Source organism: Nomascus leucogenys, chromosome 2 (assembly GCF_006542625.1).
Source record: "Nomascus leucogenys isolate Asia chromosome 2, Asia_NLE_v1, whole genome shotgun sequence".
NCBI lineage: Eukaryota > Metazoa > Chordata > Mammalia > Primates > Hylobatidae > Nomascus > Nomascus leucogenys.
The window spans coordinates 120,694,966-120,716,049 of record NC_044382.1 but is presented as its reverse complement, the minus strand read 5'-3'; the positions used below and the strand labels follow the sequence as shown (position 1 = coordinate 120,716,049).

The window sequence follows — 21,084 nt, the reverse complement described above, 5'->3', positions numbered from 1 at the left end:
GGAAGATTTTTTTTCTTATAAAGGAAGTAACTTGTTTTTTTTTTTTTTTTTTTTTTTTTTTTTTGAGAACGGGGTATATTGCCCAGGCAGGTCTCGAGCTCCTTGCTTCAAGCTATCCTCCTGCCTCTGCCTCACTAACAGCCGGGATTACAGGCCTGAACCACCACACCCGGTGGAAGTAACATTTTTGTTGATGATGTCCAATTCTATGAAGTTATTAAATTCAGTCAGAAGAGAATCTGCCTAAGTGGGAATTAAAACGGCTAAAGTTTTAACCTCAATTATTTTTAAACTAGAACATTTTCCCCACTACAGACTATTTTCTAACTTTTCTTGGAGGTTATCAGAACTTTTCAGTACTATTTGGCAAGCCAATTTTAGGGCTTGAAGGTGCCATGGAAATCATCTGGACTAGCATGTGATGCCTGTAATTGCCAAATAAGACGACTTAAGTCCTGAAGAATATACAGAGGTCACATAGCTCAGTTTGTGGGAAAGCCAGGGATAGAACCAGGTACTGACTTTCAGTTCATGGCTCTTCCCAGTAGGGCATCCTGATTTTCTTGATCATCTATCATTGCAGCACTTAAGGGGCGGCAAGATCTGAGGGAGTTGGGGAGGAAGGCTATACTTAATATTCAAGATATATTCTAAAATCATGAGGCTAGTTTCTATGAACTACACAGAAAACCTTGCCTCAGTATAGTAATGCTGTATTTGGTCTCTTCTCTTTAATCTTAAAAAGAACTAAGAACTAACTAGCCATTGGAGTTTTACACGTATTTTCTTTATATGATTCACTGAATGAATTCAATATATCTTATTTAAAAATATAAATGCTAACTTTTGCAAGAAAGAGTTTACATATTATTGCTTAATTTAAAATACACTTTTAAGTAAAGTGTCTTACCCCAAGTTTACAAGAGGGAATACTGAATAAAAATGGATAAACTACAATTAAAAGTCACAGTCTTGATACCTTCATATTAGATGCCTCAGTTTCCAGTTTTGTAAGATGATTGGAATTATCTTCTAGCTCTTGTCGAAGATTTGAGTTCTCCATCTTCAGTGCCTCAACTTGCTTTAACAACTGATCATATGAAGCTGCAGCCATCCTTGGCTACCCTTGGACCTATAAGGTTAAAAAGGATTTTGAAATTCACTACTAAAAAATTTAGTGGCTGCTTGTTTTTAAAGAAAGGGGTAAAGGAAACAAAACTCTTAAGACGTTTAAGAAGAACTGTGTTAATATGCTAGTTTTTGGTCTCAAAACAATATTGTTAAAGTAGCAGCATCTTTCTAAGAGGATGAAACAGTGGAGTCTTAGTTCAAGACAAATGAAATTAAAATAGAAGAGAGAACTTTAGCTGTGTCTGAATACATCTGCCTTCTCACGGATGGATTAAACTTTCTATCAAGTAATAATTTCTTCAAGGTTTTAAAGATATTTTACCCATTCTTACAGGCAAAACTTAGGAAATATAATTATGATAAAAAATTTATATTAGTAATACTATTTTATTTCTGAATTTTATCTGATAGTCACAGAATTTTAGAGCCAGAATGGATGAATGAGATTACATATTCCATTTCACACTTTTCATTTGATAAAAGGCTAATAATCTCACACATCCTCCATGGCGAAATAGTTCTGAAGTTCTGAGATCTCATTAAAAGGCAATCATTTAACAAAATGGACATGAAGGAGAGCATTAAATGAAGACTTTAAGCCTTTTTGATAGGAAGATGGTAAATAAAAATTACTAACATAAAGTTCAATCACATTTATTCAAACGGTTGACTATAACAGCCCATGCTATGGCATATGTGGTCTTGGTATCTGCTGTGCTCAAACTGAGGCCAAAAGACACCTAAAGAGAATGGATGACCTTAGGAGTACAGACTGTCAAAGAGAAATGAAGCAGAGTCTGGCAGTTATTATGACTAGGAAAGAAGAGGGGAGACAAAGAAGATACAAAAGACAGCCAGGTAAGCGGAACTTAGGAAGAATTACAGAATGCTAGGAGTTAATATTAAGATTAACCAAGTAAGATTCAGGAGATCCACATTCTCTTTTTAGTTTAGGTCAAATCATTTCGGAATAAATAAAATCCTGCCTATCTTAATTATTTAATAGCTAAAAAGTATTAAGTAGTTTGCACTTAAGCAATACTTAAAGATCTTGACATTAAAAAAAATGCCTCTGTAATATGAAATCCACTACACAGAATAAGGCCGACAGGTTGTAACACTGGCTAGTCACGACAATATTCGAGTTCAGCAATTGAAAGACTCTACCAAAGGAAATCAAGGGACTTATCTTAGATCTAGTTAGTTCTACAGTGCTAGAATCAACAGTAAACCTGGTACAATCCAGTGACATGTGAGGAGGAAGGGGAGTCCTGCAGGCGGGGATCACCTACAAAACTCTTTGGTTGAAAAAAATTGAGTCTTGTGTGTTAATTTCAGGCCTGGTCATGATTTAATCTTTGCCCTTTCATTTTAATTCATTTCACAATTTGTAAATGAACATTTACAATCTGCTTTAACATAACTTACAGTAATATTATTAGGATTAATAAAAAAAGGTAGGCTAAAAAATAAAAGTACTATGTAAATATAAGTTATATTATGAAAACATACATGTAACATAAACTCTTCAGTAAGATACAGTGTTCACCCACAGTTAAGAAGACCCCCTCCTCTGACCAATGGACAAGGGGTGAAGAAGTAATGCAGTCAAAAGAGACATCTCAAAAATAAAGGAAAAACCCACAGGAGTGATCATTATTTTGTTTTACATCTTATTAATAAGCAGGTCTGAAAATACCCAGCACATTATAAACCATATGACAGAGGTAGGGATCTGACAGAATTTGAATAAGGTGAACCTTAAAATTTCTCATTTCAAATAAAATTAACAGGTAGTTTTACATCAAAATAATAAAACAAAATAAGAGAAAAGGTAATAACAGAGAAAAAAATGGGCACGCACAAGTTTATTGAGACATAGAAGTTATAACCTTACACAACCACAAAAACAGCCAGATGGGCAAGATGAGCAGAGACTGCTAAAAGTACTCTTTATTACAGGAATAAAAAAATCACCTCTTCAGATGAACAATTAAACTTTTATCATCTTTTTTTCCCCTAACTCCAGAATCCCAATCATTAAAGTTCTTCCTGCTCTAGAAAGAATCTAATTTTATGGAAAAAATAAGATGTTTCATGGAAGAATACCCAACCTTATATTGTTTTAGGATGCTGCAGCCATCCCTCCCTAATCTAAAACTTGTGAAGTCATACAAAATTTGTGAAGTCATAAACTTACTTTGGAATGCCTTTTTTGCAATTACAAGAATTGCATACCAAATGTATCTTTAAAACATTTTTAAAAATTTGTAACTTGTGTGATCACATTACAGCTGCCACACACAATGAAATGGGGAAAACCTCCCAATCTTTCACTTTACTGAGGGCATGCAAGCCGCTCAATTTGTTTTTCTGCAGTTAAGATGACCACTAAAGACACTGCTCCACCTTGTAAGTGTGGGGTAGTGGAGAAGAAAGCACAAGGACTATTATCTAGACTTTTATTCAAATGTTCATTAGAAAACAAATTTACAAGTATTGTAAGAAATTAAAGCAAGGAAGCAAAAAATTTCAGGCTGGCAAAAGATAATCAGAATTAAATGTGGAGGATTATTATTTTCAGAAGTTTGAGATCACTTCTTTTTTACATTAGTGGAGCTTCTTTTATTGTTTTGTTTTTATAGAAAAACAAAGATATATTTTCTGGCATTTTTAGATGAAATGAAATAAGAGGAAAATATGAATAAGGCAGGAATGCAAAAGAATCATAAAAGATGACTCTGCTCAATTCTATGCAAACAAATTTGAAAACCTGAAATAATTTACTAGAAGATATAATCTATCAAAACTGATCCCAAAAGAGATGAAAAATCTAATACAATTTACAATGAAAAAGTCACTATTAGAAAATCAATTATATCATTTAACATAATAGATCTACATGAGAAAAAATCATATGTTCATGCCAAAGATGAAGAAAAGACACTTTACACATTTAATACCCATTCTTGTTGAAAACACTGAATAAAAAAAGAACATTTCCTTAACATGATCTATCAGCCCCAAGGCCAACAGCATACTTAATGTGGAAACACTGGATATAGTCCTACAGTCAGGGTACCATTCTATTAGTCATAATATTAGTCAACACAAATTAATGAATAAAATTAGAAAAAAATTAGAAAGGGAACATTATTCACAGATAACATAATTATATACCTGGAATATACAAAAGCATCAATGAAATATTATAATAATATAATTTGGTAATATAGTATAGTACAAAATATACAGAAATCATTCCTTTATAGGGGAGAGAAACCAGACAGAAGATAAATGAAAGAAAAGATCCCATTTACAATAAAAAATGAAAATATCTGGGCATAAACTACACAAAAAGAGTCCAAAACATACATGAGAAAGATAGAAAAGTAGACTTCAACAAATGGAAAGACATCTCTTATTCTGTTATACCAAGATTCAGCAACATAAAAATGCCATTTCTCCCTAAGCTAACTTATAAATTTTACAGTCCCAATAAAAATACTATATAAAGTTTTTGTTTATTTTCTACAGCTAGACATTTAAAAAATTGAAAATATGAAAGAAGAGCAGGGAGTAAACCAACCACATATTAAAATATTGTACAAAGCCTTTATAATTAAAACCATGTAAATGTAGTTAACTATATTGTACCAATAGATTAGTTTTTTTGTTTTGATAATTGTAGTAGGGATATATAAGATGTTAATCATCTGGGGAATCTGTAAAAGGTATATAGAAACTCTCTGTACTATTTTTCCAACTCTTCTGTAAGTCCAAAGTTATTTAAAATTAAAAGTTTTTTAAAAAGCTACAATACCGGTACATGAATAGATCAACCACGAGAACACAACGTTTAAAATCCAGAAGTAAATATATATAAATTCAGTGTATGATTAAAGTAGCATCTCAATACTTGTAAAAAGATGGAATTTAAAGTGGTGCTGGGAAATAGGACAGCCATGAGGAAAAAGAAAAAACTGCATCTATTCCTCATACAACACACTAGGATAACTTGCAAAAAGGAACAGAGATTTAAATGTTTGAAAAACATTTCACTGCTTATGAGAACAGACTTTTATTTTTTTAAGTAAAGATATTTAAATGGTGTATACCCTCTTCAAAGGATGGTATGGAACATTTTAATTTTAATTTGTTTAATGGGTGTAAGACACACAGAGGGCCAAGTAGAGTTCTCTAAAGTAATGATGCCCATTACTAGACTAGGAGTAGTAAAGGGGATTCTTGGGGGTACTTCAAACAAATGGGAAAGTTTCTATTTGCTATAAAAGCACAACTACATTAAAATAAATAGTGCACATCTGTACAGTGAAATACTACATTGGTATTAAGAAGAATGAGGCTGATGTAAAAATGAGGTTGATGAAAAACAAAACAAACAAACAAACATAAAAAACAGGCAAAAGCCAAAAAAAAAAAAAAAAAAAAAAAGAATGCTGATCACTAATGTCTTATGTGGTTGGTCCCTCCTGTTCCAGGAAAAATAAAGGAGTGCATAAGGATAAAAAATATCACTTAAAGAACATACAAAAATACAGTCACTGCTTATAGAATCAAGTTATGGTGTCTGGTGGTAAGCCTTCCTTTTTATTACATACCCTTTGAAGAGTTTGAAAAGCAAAGCATTGGCCAGGTGGCGGTGGCTCATGCTTGTAACCCCAGCACTTTGGGAGGCTGAAGCGGGCGGATCACTTGAGGTCAGGAGCTCAAGACCAGTCTGGCCAACATGGTGAAACCTCATCTCTACTAAAAATACAAAAATTAGCCAGGCGTGGTAGCATATGCCTGTAATCCCAGCTACTTGGGAGGCTGAGGTGGGAGACTAGCTTGAACCCGGGAGGTGGAGGATGCAGTGAGCCGAGATTGCGCCACTGCACTCCAGCCAGGGAGGCAGAACAAGACTCTATCTCAAAAAAAAAAAAAAGAAAAGAAAAGAAAAAGAAAACCACCCAAAAGTTGGATTAAAAAAAAACAAAACTAAGTATGATTAGAGAGAGGAAAAAGAAAACAACCTCCAAACATATTAAAGATTCTAGGGAGGGGGAACTAATTCAAGAAGCAACAGAAAAACCTTAATAGTTCTACAACTATTAAAATACTGGACCAGGTGTGGTGGCTCACGCCTGTAATCCCAGCACTTTGGGAGGCCAAGGCAGGCGGATCACGAGGTCAGGAGATCGAGACCATCCTGGCCAACATGATGAAACCCCGTCTCTACTAAAAATACAAAAATTAGCCGGGCATGGTGGCATGCGCCAGCAGTCCCAGCTACTCAGGAGGCTGAGGCAGGAGAATCACTTGAACCCTGCAGGTGGAGGTTGTTGCAGTGAGCCAAGATCGTGCCACTGCACTCCGGCCTGGGTGACAGAGCAAGACTCCTTCTCAAAACAAAACCAAAAACAATTGGAGCAGTAAGTATTAATATCTTTCCCCTCCTCCTCCAAATCCTTCAAAATACCGCATCTGAATGGTTTTGCAAACACCTTCTACCAAACTTTTAAGGAACAAATCATTCCAATCTTATACAAATGCTTCCAAGGATGGAAGAATAGCAAATATTTTCCAATGCATTCCACGAAGCCAATCTAACCATGACATAAAGGTCAAAGATTGTGTCAAAAAGAATAATTATAAGCTAATATTTACAAATATTGGTTTGAAAAATCTAAACGAGATTATCAGGAAGCAGAATACAATAGCATAAAGAAACTACAGCAGAATGAAGCTGAGTTTATTCCAGGAATGCAAGTAGAGTGCAATATAAGATCATTTATATGTGTCACTTGCTACATTAAAATACTAAAGAAAAACCATCTCAGACAAAGAGAAAACTTTCCATAAAAACCTGGAAATAGGAGGGAAACTGTCAGAGCTAAAGCAAACTTCATTCTTTTTTTCTGAGACAGGGTTTTGCTCCGCCACCTAGGCTTACCGCAGCCTTGACCTCCCTGGCTCAAGTCTCAAGTAACCCTCCTGCTTCAGCCTCCAGAGTAACTGGGACTATAGACACAAGCCAACATGCCCAGCTAATTTTGTAAACCTCATTTTTTTTTTTTTCAAATAGATGGAGTCTTGCTCTGTTGCCCAGGCTAGAGTGCAGTGGCATGATCTGGGCTCACTGCAACCTCCCAGGTTGAAGCAATTCTCATGCCTCAGCCTCCCGAGTAGCTGGGATTACAGGGATGGGGTTTTACCTTGTTGGCCAGGCAAGTCTCAAACTCCTGACCTCAAGTGATCCGCCTGCCTCCACCTCCCAAACTGCTAGGATTACAGGTGCTCCACACCCAGCCATAAACTTCATTCTTAATAGTGAAATGTTACAGACATTCTCTTTAAAATCAGGAATAAGATGTCTACTATCCACACTTCCGGTCAACATAATCCTGGAAGTCCTAATTCACACAGTAAAATTTAAGAAAGAGAAAGTGTAATCATTGGAAAGAAACAAAATAGAAAAATCTTAGAAATATAAAAATTTTATCCTTGCCAGATACAAAGTCAATAATATACAAAAAAGTTTTAAATTCCAAGCAGAATTCAACTCATCCATTTTAATTTAATTCTTTTCTCTTCAACAACCCTTTTCTATTTCTCTTTCTCTTCCCTACTAAGGCCCCATTAGGTGGTGATATTCAGTCTTCTGTCTGCCATATTCTTTCCCCACTCTTTCGTTTGCTTACATTCTGTAAATACCTACTTAACACTGGCTAGACCTATCCAAGCCCATACCAAGTGTGGGCAGGTCTCAAGATGCCCATCCCAATGACCAGAAGCAGGGGTTGGCAAGCATTTTCTGTAAGGGCCAGATAATAAATATTATAAAGCTTTGTGGGTCATATGATTTCTGTTGCAACTACTTGACCTTGTAGCTGTAGCACAAAAGCAGCCCCAAACACATAAATAGATGGGCATGCCTGTGCTCTAATAAAACTTAATTTACAAAAACAGGGGGTTTAAGGCATAATTTCCGAATCTGGGTTTTCAAACACTGCAAGGTAACCCAAATAATTTCAAAGGCCATAGAGAAATTCCTAATACTAAAATTAGTATTTTACTTTTAAATACTAAATTTCCAACCTGCCATGTTGGAAAGAACAGAGAATTAGGAAGTCTTACAATCCTTGATTTTTTTTCAGTGATCAATTTTAATTCCCACAATTTCTTCATCTTCCAGAAATTTGTTACAATGTCAATTTGAATGTCTCTTACTTTTTATGGCATTGTAAGCTCACATCTTTATTTTGTTTTTACTATCACTTTAATGGGGTCTTAGGCGAAAGAGGTGATAAATTTGGGAGACTAATTCACTAGCTTGAATGAGAAATTTTACTTTACATTTAGATCTTTAATTCATAAGGCATTTTTATTATTGTGTATGGCATGAGTGTAGTGGTCTAACTTTATTGTGTTTCATATGGATAACTGAAAGTAGTAATAAATAGTGCAATTACATCAGCACTATTAAACAAACCATTTCTTTTCCACTGAATGGAAATGTATCTCTTTTATGCTCAATTCTCATACTTAGAACTGTAACTATATTAATTTGAGACAGGCTCACATTTCCATACTCTTACTATATCTCATGAATAATTTAGGCTCTGCAATCAAATTTTCCAGGGTTTTTCCCCCTCCAGAAAAAGGTCCTATGCCTCTGTATCTTTCATATCAAATTTATCCCTGGGCTTTAGCAATTTGAGTTGCTGTGAATGACCACCACCACCCCACACCAAATACTGCTAATGGCCAGGCGTGGTGGCTCATGCCTGTAATCCTAGCACTTTGGAAGGCTGGGGCTGGAGGGTCACTTGAGTGAGACCAGCTTGGGTAACGTAGTGTGACTCCGTCTCTTAATAAAAGAAAGAAAGAAAAACAAATATTGTTAGTATATATAAAAGCTACTAATTCTATTTAACCCATAACCCTTGTGTGGCCACCTTATCAAATGATTCTATGAATTCTAATAGGGTTTCCAGTGGATTTTCTGGGTATGCAATCATATAATGTGTAAGTGATGATACTTCTGACTCTTCATTCCTGCATTTATACCTCACTTCTTTTTCAAGTTTTATTGTTAGCTGGAAACTTTAAAATGTCGAATAAACTATCTTATTCTCGATTTTAATAAGAATGGCATATTATTTCACTATTTAATATTCTTACTCTTAGATTTCAGTAAATTTTTTTAACACGTTTAGGCATTTTCCTTTGAGTTTAAAGTTTTTGTTAGTAGTGGCTGCTGAATGTAAATAGCACTTTTTTGTATAATCATATTGTTTTACTTTTAATGTCTTGATGCAGTCAGTTATAAGATTTTTGAATGTTGACCCATCCTCCACTCCTGAAATAAACCCCACTTGTTCATGTTTTATTCGTTTACGAGCCTGTGGATTTTTCCATATTTCCCTTACAATTTTTAAAGAAAAAATGTATAGTTTTAAATTTTTATAGTATTTTGAAATAAGGTTTTGAATTAAGCTTATGCTAGTGTGCAAAATGAACTGATAGATGTCTCATCTTTTTATATTGTCTGGAATAGTTTGAATAGTATCTATTCTTTGAAAGTCGGCTAGAATTCAAATCAGAAGGTGCCTTTTTTCTTTTGTCTTCTCAAACTGATGGATACTCAAAAGAGGTGCCATTTTAGAGCTAAGATTTTTTTAAAGTATTTTAAAGTTTTTTCTGTGTTTTACTCTTTGCATGCTTTCTCCATCTTGTTTAATTTTATTCATTAATAGTTCACTAGTAAACTATTTCTTTCCTCTAGTTTTTCAAATGTATTGTCAGAGTTGTATATATTCTGTCATTTAAAAATTCTTTATCTGAAGGTATCTTTTCTCACTGATGTTCTGTTTATCTTTTATTCCTTTAAACTTTCTAGGGTTTCATTTATTTTATTGGTGTTTACCAAAACAAACAAAAACATCAACATATCCTTTCCACTACTTTATTTTCTATTTTATCAATTTCTTTATCTTTACTAATTACATCCTCTTATTTTCCTTTGGTTTACTTTGTTATTTTTAATAGTTATTTAAAGTGAAAGGCTGGCGTGGTGGCTCACACCTGTAATCCCAACACTTTGGGAGGCAGGTCAGGAGTTTGAGACCAGCCTGGCCAACATGGTGAAATCCTGTCTCTACTAACAATACAAAAATTAGCTGGGCATGGTGGCACCCGCCTGTAGTCCCAGCTATGGTGTGGGGCGCGGGGGTCGCTGAGGCAGGAGAATCGCTTGAGGTGGAGGTTGCCGTGAGCCGAGATTGCGCCACTGCGCTCCAGCCTGGGTGACAGAGTGAGACTCCGTCTCAACAAATTATAATAATAATAATAATAAAGTAAATATCAATTCATTTATTTCCTTACTTCACTTAAACATTCACTTATTAGTTTCTTCCTTAATAATATAAATTTTAAGGACATCAATTTTTCTCTTAGTACAGCCCTATCTACATTCCACAGGTTTTAGTATGAAGTGTTCCCCTCTTTATTTCTAGATAACTCATGACTTCCATCTTGATTTCCTCTTTGATCTAGGGGATACTTCAAAGATTCATCTCAATTGTTAGGTATATAAGGCTTTTTGAGTCATCTTTTTATTGTCATTGATATGTTACTAGATTAACGGAAGACTATTGCTTATAAAATTGTTACCATTTGAAAATTTGTAAAGGTTTGCCTTGTCAAGAACATGACTAATTTTCATAAATATTTTACTAAAAATTTTTTAAAAGGAAAAGTATATAAAGTTCTATAACTGTTTGACTACAGCACATTATTTAAATCCTATACATGCCCTTATTTTTTGTGTATTTGATATGTGAAATTCAGAAAGCCTGTTATTTATTTAGTACTTACAATATCCCATGTACTGTAAACGCTTTCTATATATTAACTCATTTAATCCTCACAACCACCTATGAGGTAGGTGTTACTCATTTTTAAGAGAAATGGAACTCCAAAATAGTAGATAACTTTCCTAAGAACAAAGATCAAGAGTCTACGCCAGAATTCAAATCTGTATTTGTTTTTAATGCTCATGCTCTTAAAGACTGTGTAACTTCTGTCTGGTGTTCACAATCCATTATATCTGATAATACTCCACCTTCAAAACTTATTTCCTATTAAGTTCCAAGAAAACCTTCCTCAAGTAAGTCTCTCCTCACTTTCCTCTACAAACTATTTCTTACCTTTATATTTTTGTTTGTACCTCCTCCCCTTTCTGAATACCACATCCTTTTTTCCTCTGCTGTTATAACATATCCTTATCCTTCAAGGCCCTGCTCAGTTTCTTACACAAAACCTTCCTGACGTCTCTAGCCAATAATGAATCTTCCTGCTGGCTGAACAGTAAATACTATACAATTTGGCCTAACTTTCCTCTAATTATTCCATTTTACCTTGGGGTGTTTTGTCTTCCCAGCTGGAGCATAAACATCTTGAAGACAAGGTCTATATCTAATACTTAGCTTTTGTAATTCCCAAAATGCTTTACTCAGCGACGGCCACATAAAAGACAAATATACATGTAAGAATGAACAGAAAGGGTACATTATCAGCCACAGAGGGCAGACAACAGAAAGAGAGGGCACAAGTTCAGAGAATGTCCAAGATGACTTTTCCATCAAAAGACTAATACAATATGCCTTGTTATCCACAAGGTACCAAATTTAGGTATCTCAGCATTCACAAGGTACCAAGTATTAAGGGAGTGTTATGGGTTGAACTGTGTTTCATAAAAAGATATGTTACAGGTGTGAGCACAGTGGCTCACACCTGTAATCCCAGCACCCTGGGAGGCTGAGGTGGGAGGATCACTTGTAGACAGGAGGTCGAGACCAGCCTGTGCAATATCGTGAGACTCTGTCCTTATGAAAAAAATTAAAAATTAGCCAGCTGTGGTGGCACATGTTTGTAATCCTAGCTACTTGGGAGGCTGAGTTGGGAGGACTGCTTGAGCCCAGAAGCTACTCTAGCCTGCGCAACAGAGGGAAACAAACAAACAAACAAACAAAAAACCACCAAAAAATGTTATGTCAAATGTGACCTTGAGGACAGAGTCTTCATAAATGGATCAAGTTTGAGATGAGGTCATACTGGATTAAAGTGGGCCCTAAATTCAATGACTGGTAAGACAATGACAGATCAAGTTCCAATAAAGCGCCCACAGAAATGGTGTTACAAGTCTAAAAGATACAAAGAGAAATTTAATAAGGCTGTGTTGCTTTAACGTTTCTCAGTTTCTATTACAGACTATGTCAGAAGTAGCTGATACACTGATACAAATTAAGTGATGATAAAATCAAGACTCTAACTGAACAACGAATCTCTGCTTACCATCTTGGTTATCATTATATATTATACTATGCTTTAAATAAACTTCGTAAATGAAAACCTGAATTTACCAAAAGAAAGTAACACGCATTTGCAAAAGTAAAAATAACTAAAAAAATCCTTCAGCTTAAAAAAATGGAGAACCAGATGAGTATGCCTGTGTATGGCCCCACAAAGATGGCCAAATCCTAGTCCCCAAAACTTATGAATGTGTTACCTTACATGGCTAAAGGAACTTTGCAGATGTGATTAAGTTAAAGATCTTGAAGCAGATTTTCCTGGATTATCCAGGTGGACCCAATGTAATCACAAAGGTTCTTTTAAGAAGGAGGCAGAGAAGGGTCAGAGAAGAATATGTGACAAGAGCAGCAGTGGGTCAGATTCAGAGAGAGATTTAGAATGCTGCTGGCACTGAAGATGGAGAAAAAGGCCATGACACAAGAAGCTAAAGAAAAGCAAGACAATGGATTCTTCCATAGAATCTCTAGAGGAAATGCAGAGCCACTGATATCTTGATTTTGGTCCAGTGAAAACCGTGTCTGATCTCCAGGACTGCAAGATAATACATTTGTGTTGTCTTAAACCACTAAGTTTGTGTTAATTTGTTACAACAGCAATAGGAAACAATGCCCTATAATCCAGTGATCCCTCTCCTAGGGATAAATCCAGTGAAACTGTTTCACTGGTCGATGTAATGATCTTAAAATATATCATAAATTCTTTGACCCTACTCCTTTAAGAGGTGGATCCTAATTCCTCTCTTTGGTGGGCTGGACTTAGTGACTCCCATCTAATAAAGAGAATACAGCAGAAGCGATGGTGTGTGGCTTCTGAGTCTAGGTCATAAATGGCCTTTCTGTTAGAATCATTGAGGGAAGCCAGCTGCTATGTCATTAAGACACTCAAGCAGCCCCATAGAAAGGCCCACGTGACAAGGAATTGAGGTCTCTTGCCAATAGCCAATGAAAAACTGAGACTGTGTGAGTTAGCCATCTTGAAAGAAGATCCATCAGTCTAGTCAAGCCCTGATGACTGTATCTGTGACTGACATCGTGACTGCAACTTCGTAAGAGATCCCGCCTGAGTCAGACCATCCAACTAAGCCATTCCTGAATTCCTGCCCCACAGAAACTGCTTAAGCCACTAAGTTTTGGTACAATTTGTTATACAGAAGTACATAAATAACATAGTCCCTAAAGAGACATGTATAAGAATGTATATCATAAAGGTGTTTGTGGTTAACGGGATTTGGAGAAAACTTACGGCCTTCACTGGAGGAACAGTGATAGGTACTATAGGATACCATACAGTAGAGTTAGCATCACAAACTAGATGGACATAAAGTAAAATGGACAGATCTTAAAAACAGTATTGAGTTAATAACGTTCAAAAATTATGTAAATTAAAAACACAGGTTTGAGTACACACAAAAAAAGTAAAACCCAGGCAGACACTTGCACACCCACGTTCGTAGCAGCATTATTATTCATGATAGACAAAAGGTGGAAACAACCTGAAATGTCCACTGACAGATGAATGAACAAAATGTGGCATATACATGCAATGGAACATCATTCAGACTTAAAAAGGAAAGAAATTCTGACACACGCTATAGTATGGATGAACCTTTGAGACATTATGCTAAGTGAAATAAGCCAGGTGCAAAAGAATAAATATTAAATGGCTTTCTTATTAGAGGTTCCTAGAATAGTCAAATTCTTTGAGACAAAAAGTGGAGTGGTTGGTTGCCAAGGGTTGGGGGGAGGGGAAGATGGCATGTTAGTGTTTAATGTGCACAGAGTTTTAATTAGGGAAGATTAAAAATTTCTAGAGATGGGTGGTGGTGATGGTTGCACAACAATGTGAATGTATTTAATGCCACAGAACTGTACACTTAAAAGTGCTTAAGATGGTAAATTTTATGTATATTTATCACAATAAAATTTAAAAAAAAAATCTCATTAACTGTAAAAAAACAGACTCACAAAATGATGCTATTTCTCAAGAATTTATGCATATTTAAAAACATAAGAGGCGTGGGAGCAGGGTGTGAGAATAAAGGGGAGAAGGCTTACCTTGTATCAACTGATGATGTATGATTTGATTTACAAAGTCAACTTTTGAGAACATACCTATTCACTTAATGTTCTCATTGTACATTCAAGATACTTAGTACTTCAAAAGTAATTTAGTTTTCAAAAATTCTCTGTGACTCTAAGCAGATTTTATGAAAAAGCAGTGTTTCAAAGAGCAATCCACCATATTCTTCTAAATTACAGGACATCTTAGATTATATAAATCTTTAAATATCCTAGGAGCAGCCAAAGCAGTCTTTAACTTGTAATGAAATTTCACATAATTCTACCATTAGTTTTCTTAGAGATTAGTTTACGTGTCTTATTTGACTCCAGCATCTTTCACAGATGATATTTAGAAGGTATCCTAATAAATATGTAGTGAATGTATTTCCTAAACTATTACCCATTTTTTTCTGAACCATAATACTCTATCCCATTTTATGTGCTGCATAGGTAGGTTTCAGATTCTAATACAAGAAAAGGGGGAGAAGGGAGATCAAAATTGAAGAGAACATTTAAACATATACAAGTATAAAAGATTGGTTAAATTTCATAAAATGAGTAACAGTTTATAAAACAGACAAAAATGGTAAAATCTACAGAGCAATTAATGCAAATGGAAAAACTTCACGGTGGCTCACACCTGTAAATCCCAGCACTTTGGGAGACTGAGATGGGAGGATCATTTGAGCTCAGGAGTTCGAGACCAGCCTGGGCAACATGGCAAAACTCCATCTCTACAAAAAATACAAAAATTAGCTGTGCATGGTGATATGCGCCTGTAGTCCCAGCTACCTGGGGGGCTGAAGCGGGATCATCACTTGAGCCTGGGAGGTTGAAGCTGCAGTGAGCCATGTTTGCTACTGCACGCCAGCCTGGGTGGACAAAGTGAGACCCTGTCTCAAAAAGAAAAAAAAGAAAAAAGAAAAAACAAAAACTTCAAGAGCTTAAATTCAGTTCATAAAACATTTATGAATATTTAATTTTAAATTCCTTAATAGCACAATTCAGGCCATATAAGAGCAGTGAATAATCTCAAAGACCACTAAAGCCAATAGCTCAGTCATAGATTAGATATACTACAAGAGGAATGAAATAAACGTTAGTTCTTTATTTCTTATTTAATTCAGAAAAACATCTCAGTCTAACACTGTTCTACTTAGATGTGTTCATATGATTAATAAGATGATCTTTAAAAAAATGTTTATGAATGTCATTATGAAAACTGCTGCCTCTCCATTTGCTTAGTCACCAGGTATTTTTTAAAGCATTCTTATATTGTAGATAAAAATCCACAACCAAGTAGGATTGCCTTTTCATTTTTTTAATAATTTGTCAGTGACTTACACTGTTTTTCAAATTACCTCTGTCATATATTATTTTGTATGTATGTAATAAGAGGCATTATAGTTTTATAGAATTAGAATAAAATAGAAGACTCAAATTGTTTACATTGTTATACAATATTTGACCTGGGATAAAGTCACAACATAGTTGATTAGGAGTCTCTAACATTTAAAATAAAAATAATGCTACACTGAGCTGTTAAAATGGTAAAAGAAGGTAATTTATGTAAAAATAATAATTTTATAAACTCTCAAACACTATGCTAATGGAATTCAAAGAACTGAGTAATATTAGCTGTTAAATTTCATTTGGAATTTTAATGTGACATCTTCAGTTCTAGCTATAGTTTCCATCAGATTTTAAAAAAGAGACTCTAAGTACTTTTTTTTTGAGATAGGGTCTTGCTTCGTTGACCAGGCTGGTCTTGAACTCCAAGGCTCAAGTTATCCTCCTGCCTCAGCTTCCCTCAGCCTCCTGTTTAGCTGGTATTACAGGCATGGGCCACCACGCCCGGCTCCTAAGTACTATTAACCCTGATATCCATGATCAAGTAATTCTTAAAGCAGAAATAATTTTTTAAAGAACTATTTAAATTTATCAGTGAAAAATTTATGTAGTCTTATTTATCTAAGCCAGCCCAATTCCGTATTACCTTGAAAATATTACTGAAACAATATAGTAGGTCATCTTAAGACTCTCTATTACATAAACATTATTTAAGAGACACTGTCACTGACCCTGGAGGGCTTTACAAAGCCACTGCCATCCTTGTTCAGGGAGTGGGGAGGTGTGGCAGGCTGGCTACTATAAATATGCATAAAGATAGGCTTTTACATTTAGGTAAAGGAAAAAAAAATAAGCTCAATGAAAAACACTTTATATCAAGAGTATATCTTATGAGTATTCACTAAACAGAAATACATCTAGAAGAAAAGCCATGTTGCTTTAATTTAAAATATTTGCACACTGAATAAATATCTTAAATATTTATTCAGTGTTATCTAAAAGCAACCAAAGAGAAATATGAAATTACTTAAATATAAGTCTTAAATATTAGGCCTACAAAAATTTGTTCACCATAATTTTTGACAAAGTAATTTACATTGTAAAGTGGTTTGCTCTTGAATGACCTAATTAATGGCATAAAAGCTCACTAACAAAGGAAAAGATCCACTGTTTCATACATAATTTATTAAGATTTCCTATAGGATTTATGTTAAATCAAAGAATTTGAGCATCTCTTTCGTGATGTAGAATCAAAGTGTCCAATATATTCCACTGACAAAACATTCATAGCCTGACATTTTTCCTACTTTAAAAAACAGTAATTTTTTTTCTGCTGTTCAGGCTGCATTTATAAACTATGGCTTCTTGTAAATGGGCTTCTACCCCCAGCATTTGCTGCAAGGTTTCTTATTCCTCTGCAGTTGTCTTTTCAGCCTAACAGAGGGAGAAAAAGCACTGCTGCAGTCATCCGCAAAAAGCCACTACCACTGCATTTTGTAACTAACAAAGACACTGGTATCTTTTTGCCACCCTATTCACAGGGAGTTTACTCAGATGTTTTACAAAAGCAGGCACACTACTGGTGACCAATATTTCACCAACCAACACCACCACTCACGCTCTGCAGTACCTGCCTCCTCCTCTTTCTCTCATCCCCAGTAGCTCTTTCCACTAGATTCACATCAGCCATCAGCAGCGGTTTTGTCTCCTCTCTCTTTTGGCCACCACTGCATGTGTCCTTGTCGCCAGGGAGGAAAAGAAGCCTTTCAATGGGGTAGAGCTTTTGCTCCTCGCCATGAATATGCTCCATTCTTTGTTGTCCTCTACCCGTTTCCTTAGATACTGTTATTCCACTCTGTCAAATGGTATTATAAAAACAAAAACCCCTTCTAGCTTCAAAAACAGCTTTTTCTCAGCAGACTCCCCATAACACTTCTACCCCTCCCCCTTCTTCCTCTTCTGTCAAAAACCCTGGATCCGAAGTACAGGAAATCCATCTCCAGTGCTGCAGTGGGGGGCGGGGGGACGACGCCCCTGCCTCCTCGTTTGGCATGCTGCAGTGGACCCTGTGCCAAGGAAAGGCCACCGGTTTAAGACAGTGCAAGGGAAAACCGCCTTCCCCCTCCCCCTGCAGCAAGCCTGGCCATGGTGGCTCCAGCACCTACCCCATTTCCGAGTCCGGCAGTATCTCCATTCTGTCTCCAGTGACACCCTGGCGGGCTGCACCAATACAGCCACATGTCGGTCACATGCGCCCACACCCAGCCAATCGGCGGGCTCCCAACGAGAATGGGGAGCGTCCTGGTCCGCATCCAGCGGATTACACAGCTGCTTCTCTCTCCGCTTCCCGACCCGCACTCCGCAGAGGGACACAGGGCCCCGCCCAACCGCACAGCTGCCTAGCCCTAGCCCTAGCCCCGTACCCCTCGGGGGTAAGCCCTCACGGTCCCAGTCCCCAGCAAGCAAGGAAGTTGATGGTAGTTGACACGCATAGTAAAGAGTTGGGGGAGGTACGCAGGGCAGAGGGATTAGCACAAGATGCTGGAGGTGGGTGGGAGAGTGAGAAATTACATCTCGTTTGCTATGATTTTGCAGCACAGAGAAACAATTATATTAAACGTATTACAACGAATAATTTTACATTACAAGTTACTGAGTTGTTAGAGTGATGACTTGTTAGATCACTCGAATTATATTTGAACTAAAAATAGTTACCAGAAAAGCTATGCTGGCAGCTTAGTAGTGGAGACCAGAACTCTGGAGTCTGGGTTGCCTGGGTTGAAGCTTTACTTCTGTCACTCTAGCTCTGTAACTTTAGTTACTTAACCTCTCAGTGTTTCAATCTCCTGCTCTATAAAATGGGAACAGAAGTACAGAATAGAGGAGTTAATATATATGAAGCATTTAGAGCAGTCCCTGACACATACATAATAGTGCTGTTAGCTACTACAAATATGAGGCTTTAATGTGGTATTTTAACGCAAATTCTACATTGCATTTAAATCTAACCAGGTGAAGCTTAAATTACTAATTTTATGAGGTTGAAAGACAAAATCCAAATTGTCAAGAATTTATAAAGTTAAATTCTGGTTTAAATGGGAGAAACCAGTTTCTATTACCTATTTAAAATTTAAAAGGATACTATACTTCAAGTTTTTTGTTTTTTGTTTTTGTTTTTGTTTTTTTGAGATAGAGTCTTGCTCTGTCGCCAGGCTGGAGTGCAGTGGTGCAATCTCAGCTCACTGCAACCTCCACCTCCCGGGTTCAAGCGATTCTCCTACCTCAGCCTCCCGAGTAGCTGGGACTACAGGCACATGCCACCATGCCCAGCTAAATTTTGTATTTTTAGTAGAGACGGGGTTTCACCATGTTGGCCAGGATGGTCTCAATCTCCTGACCTCGTGATCCGCCCACCTTGGTCTCTCGAAGTGCTGGGATTACAGGAGTGAGCCACTGTGCCCGGCCTAAACTTAAAGTTTTTAAATGAAGCATATTATAATTGTTTCTTAATTTTCAAATAGTATGAAAAGAAGCAAGCTATTAAATAGCATATTTGAGGCAATTCCATCCGATTAAAAAATGTATATATTAGAAAAGTAATAGACACACAACAAAATGTCCATAGAGGTTATCCCTGGAAAGTGAGATTATGGAGCTATTTCTGCTCTCCTTTCATGCTTTTTTTTTTTTTTTTAACTCTTTCATTAGTCCCTGTATATCAATGCCTGATATACAGCAAATACACCCTAAATATTTATTTAATTAACAAGTGAGTTATTTCCACACTGATGGCATACTACTGTTCTATTAAAAGTTTAAATATATTTAGAAACAATTTCCCTTCATATTTGAAATAAATAAAGCATGTAAATCAATTTGATTCTATCCTAAATAACTCTATTATGAGAATGACTTCGTTTTACAAAAGGCTTTCAAAATCCTCTTACTGAAAGCACATGATTCACTGCACAGGACTTATTTACAAGTCATTATTTGTGACAAATTCAGAATAGGTAATTTCTCATAAGGCCTAGAACTTCCAGAAGGAAAACGGTCTTTCAAAACAAAGAATACCTTTTAAAAGCTCCTCAAAAGAACTTCTTAGTACCCTAAGACACAATTGTAAGCCTATTACTCTTGACTCAGACTATGATTCAAGCTATTATTTAGTAAACCAGTTTGTAGCCAAAATGTTTGTCTAAATTTTTACTGCATGTATCATAGATATTCATCAGTGACTTAAATGACAGAGTTGTAAAGAATGCTATGACCATTATATGTTCATTAGTCACTATGCTTCAAATCTAAAGGAAAGCCAAGTTAAACATTTTTATATTTTACAATGTTGCCAATTACTCAGTAATATTTTTCAAACCAGTAGAGATTCCACAAAAGTTTAATTTGAATTTTTAAAACTGCTTAGCTATTTAAAAAACTATAATTAAATATAGATATATAATCAAAGTATATTGGGACAAATTTCAACATGGAAAATTATTGAAGCATTACCTTGTGTTACCAAGTTTGCACATAGCTCAGAATAAAGCTCCTGCCATCTCTATTTAATTGAAGATGTTATTTACACTACATATACATATATGTATATATGCATTAAAAATATTTTCTAGGCGGGGTGCAGTGGCTCATGTCTATAATCCCAGGAGTTTGGGAGGCCGAAGTGGCCAGATCGCTTGAGCTCGGGAGTTCGAGACCAGCATGGGCAACACGGCGAAACCTCACTTCTACCAAGAATACAAAAAAATTAGCCAGCTGTGATGGCACGCACCTGTGGTCCTAGCTACTCAAGAGGCTGAGGTGGGAGAATCACTTGAACCCAGGAGACAGAGGTTGCAGTGAGCCGAGATCTCGCCATTGTACTCCAGCCTGCGCAACAGAGACCACGTCTCAAAAAATATATCTATTTTTTCTGATCAAAATGAAACAGAAATAAATTGTGTAACACTGTTTAAAGACCGCACTGACAGACATATCTCTTACTTTCAGTACCAGTGTTTGTTATAACCAGCTTCATTGCTTTTAGTAAATGGTTTCATATGTAAATGTTGTAAATACGAACATATAATTCAACTTAAAAAACCCTTCTGAACTTTCTGCAGCTACAAAAAAAAAAAATGACTAAATAGGATTAATAGGATTCTTAATG

At 36.0% G+C, this 21,084-nt stretch overlaps 1 protein-coding gene across 8 annotated transcripts in view; it reads right to left on the bottom strand.

Annotated features, from left to right (window-relative positions):
* The window catches only part of APC (APC regulator of WNT signaling pathway), a 139,511-nt gene that overhangs the window by 90,926 nt on the left and 27,501 nt on the right, over positions 1-21,084 (bottom strand). For 3 of the 8 annotated variants that reach the window (XM_030817663.1, XM_030817655.1, XM_030817629.1), the window contains exons 1-2: positions 18,086-18,155; positions 980-1,132 (exon numbers count right to left, since the gene is read on the bottom strand). The exons of 2 other annotated variants lie outside the window; for them this stretch is intronic. In XM_030817663.1, coding sequence (XP_030673523.1) covers positions 980-1,114 — 135 coding nt within the window. In that variant the 5' untranslated portion in view covers positions 1,115-1,132; positions 18,086-18,155. Of the gene's footprint in view, positions 1-979; positions 1,133-17,550; positions 17,969-18,085; positions 18,208-21,084 lie in introns of those variants that run through there. 3 more of the 8 variants (XM_004087424.3, XM_030817639.1, XM_030817621.1) reach the window with 3 other exon arrangements.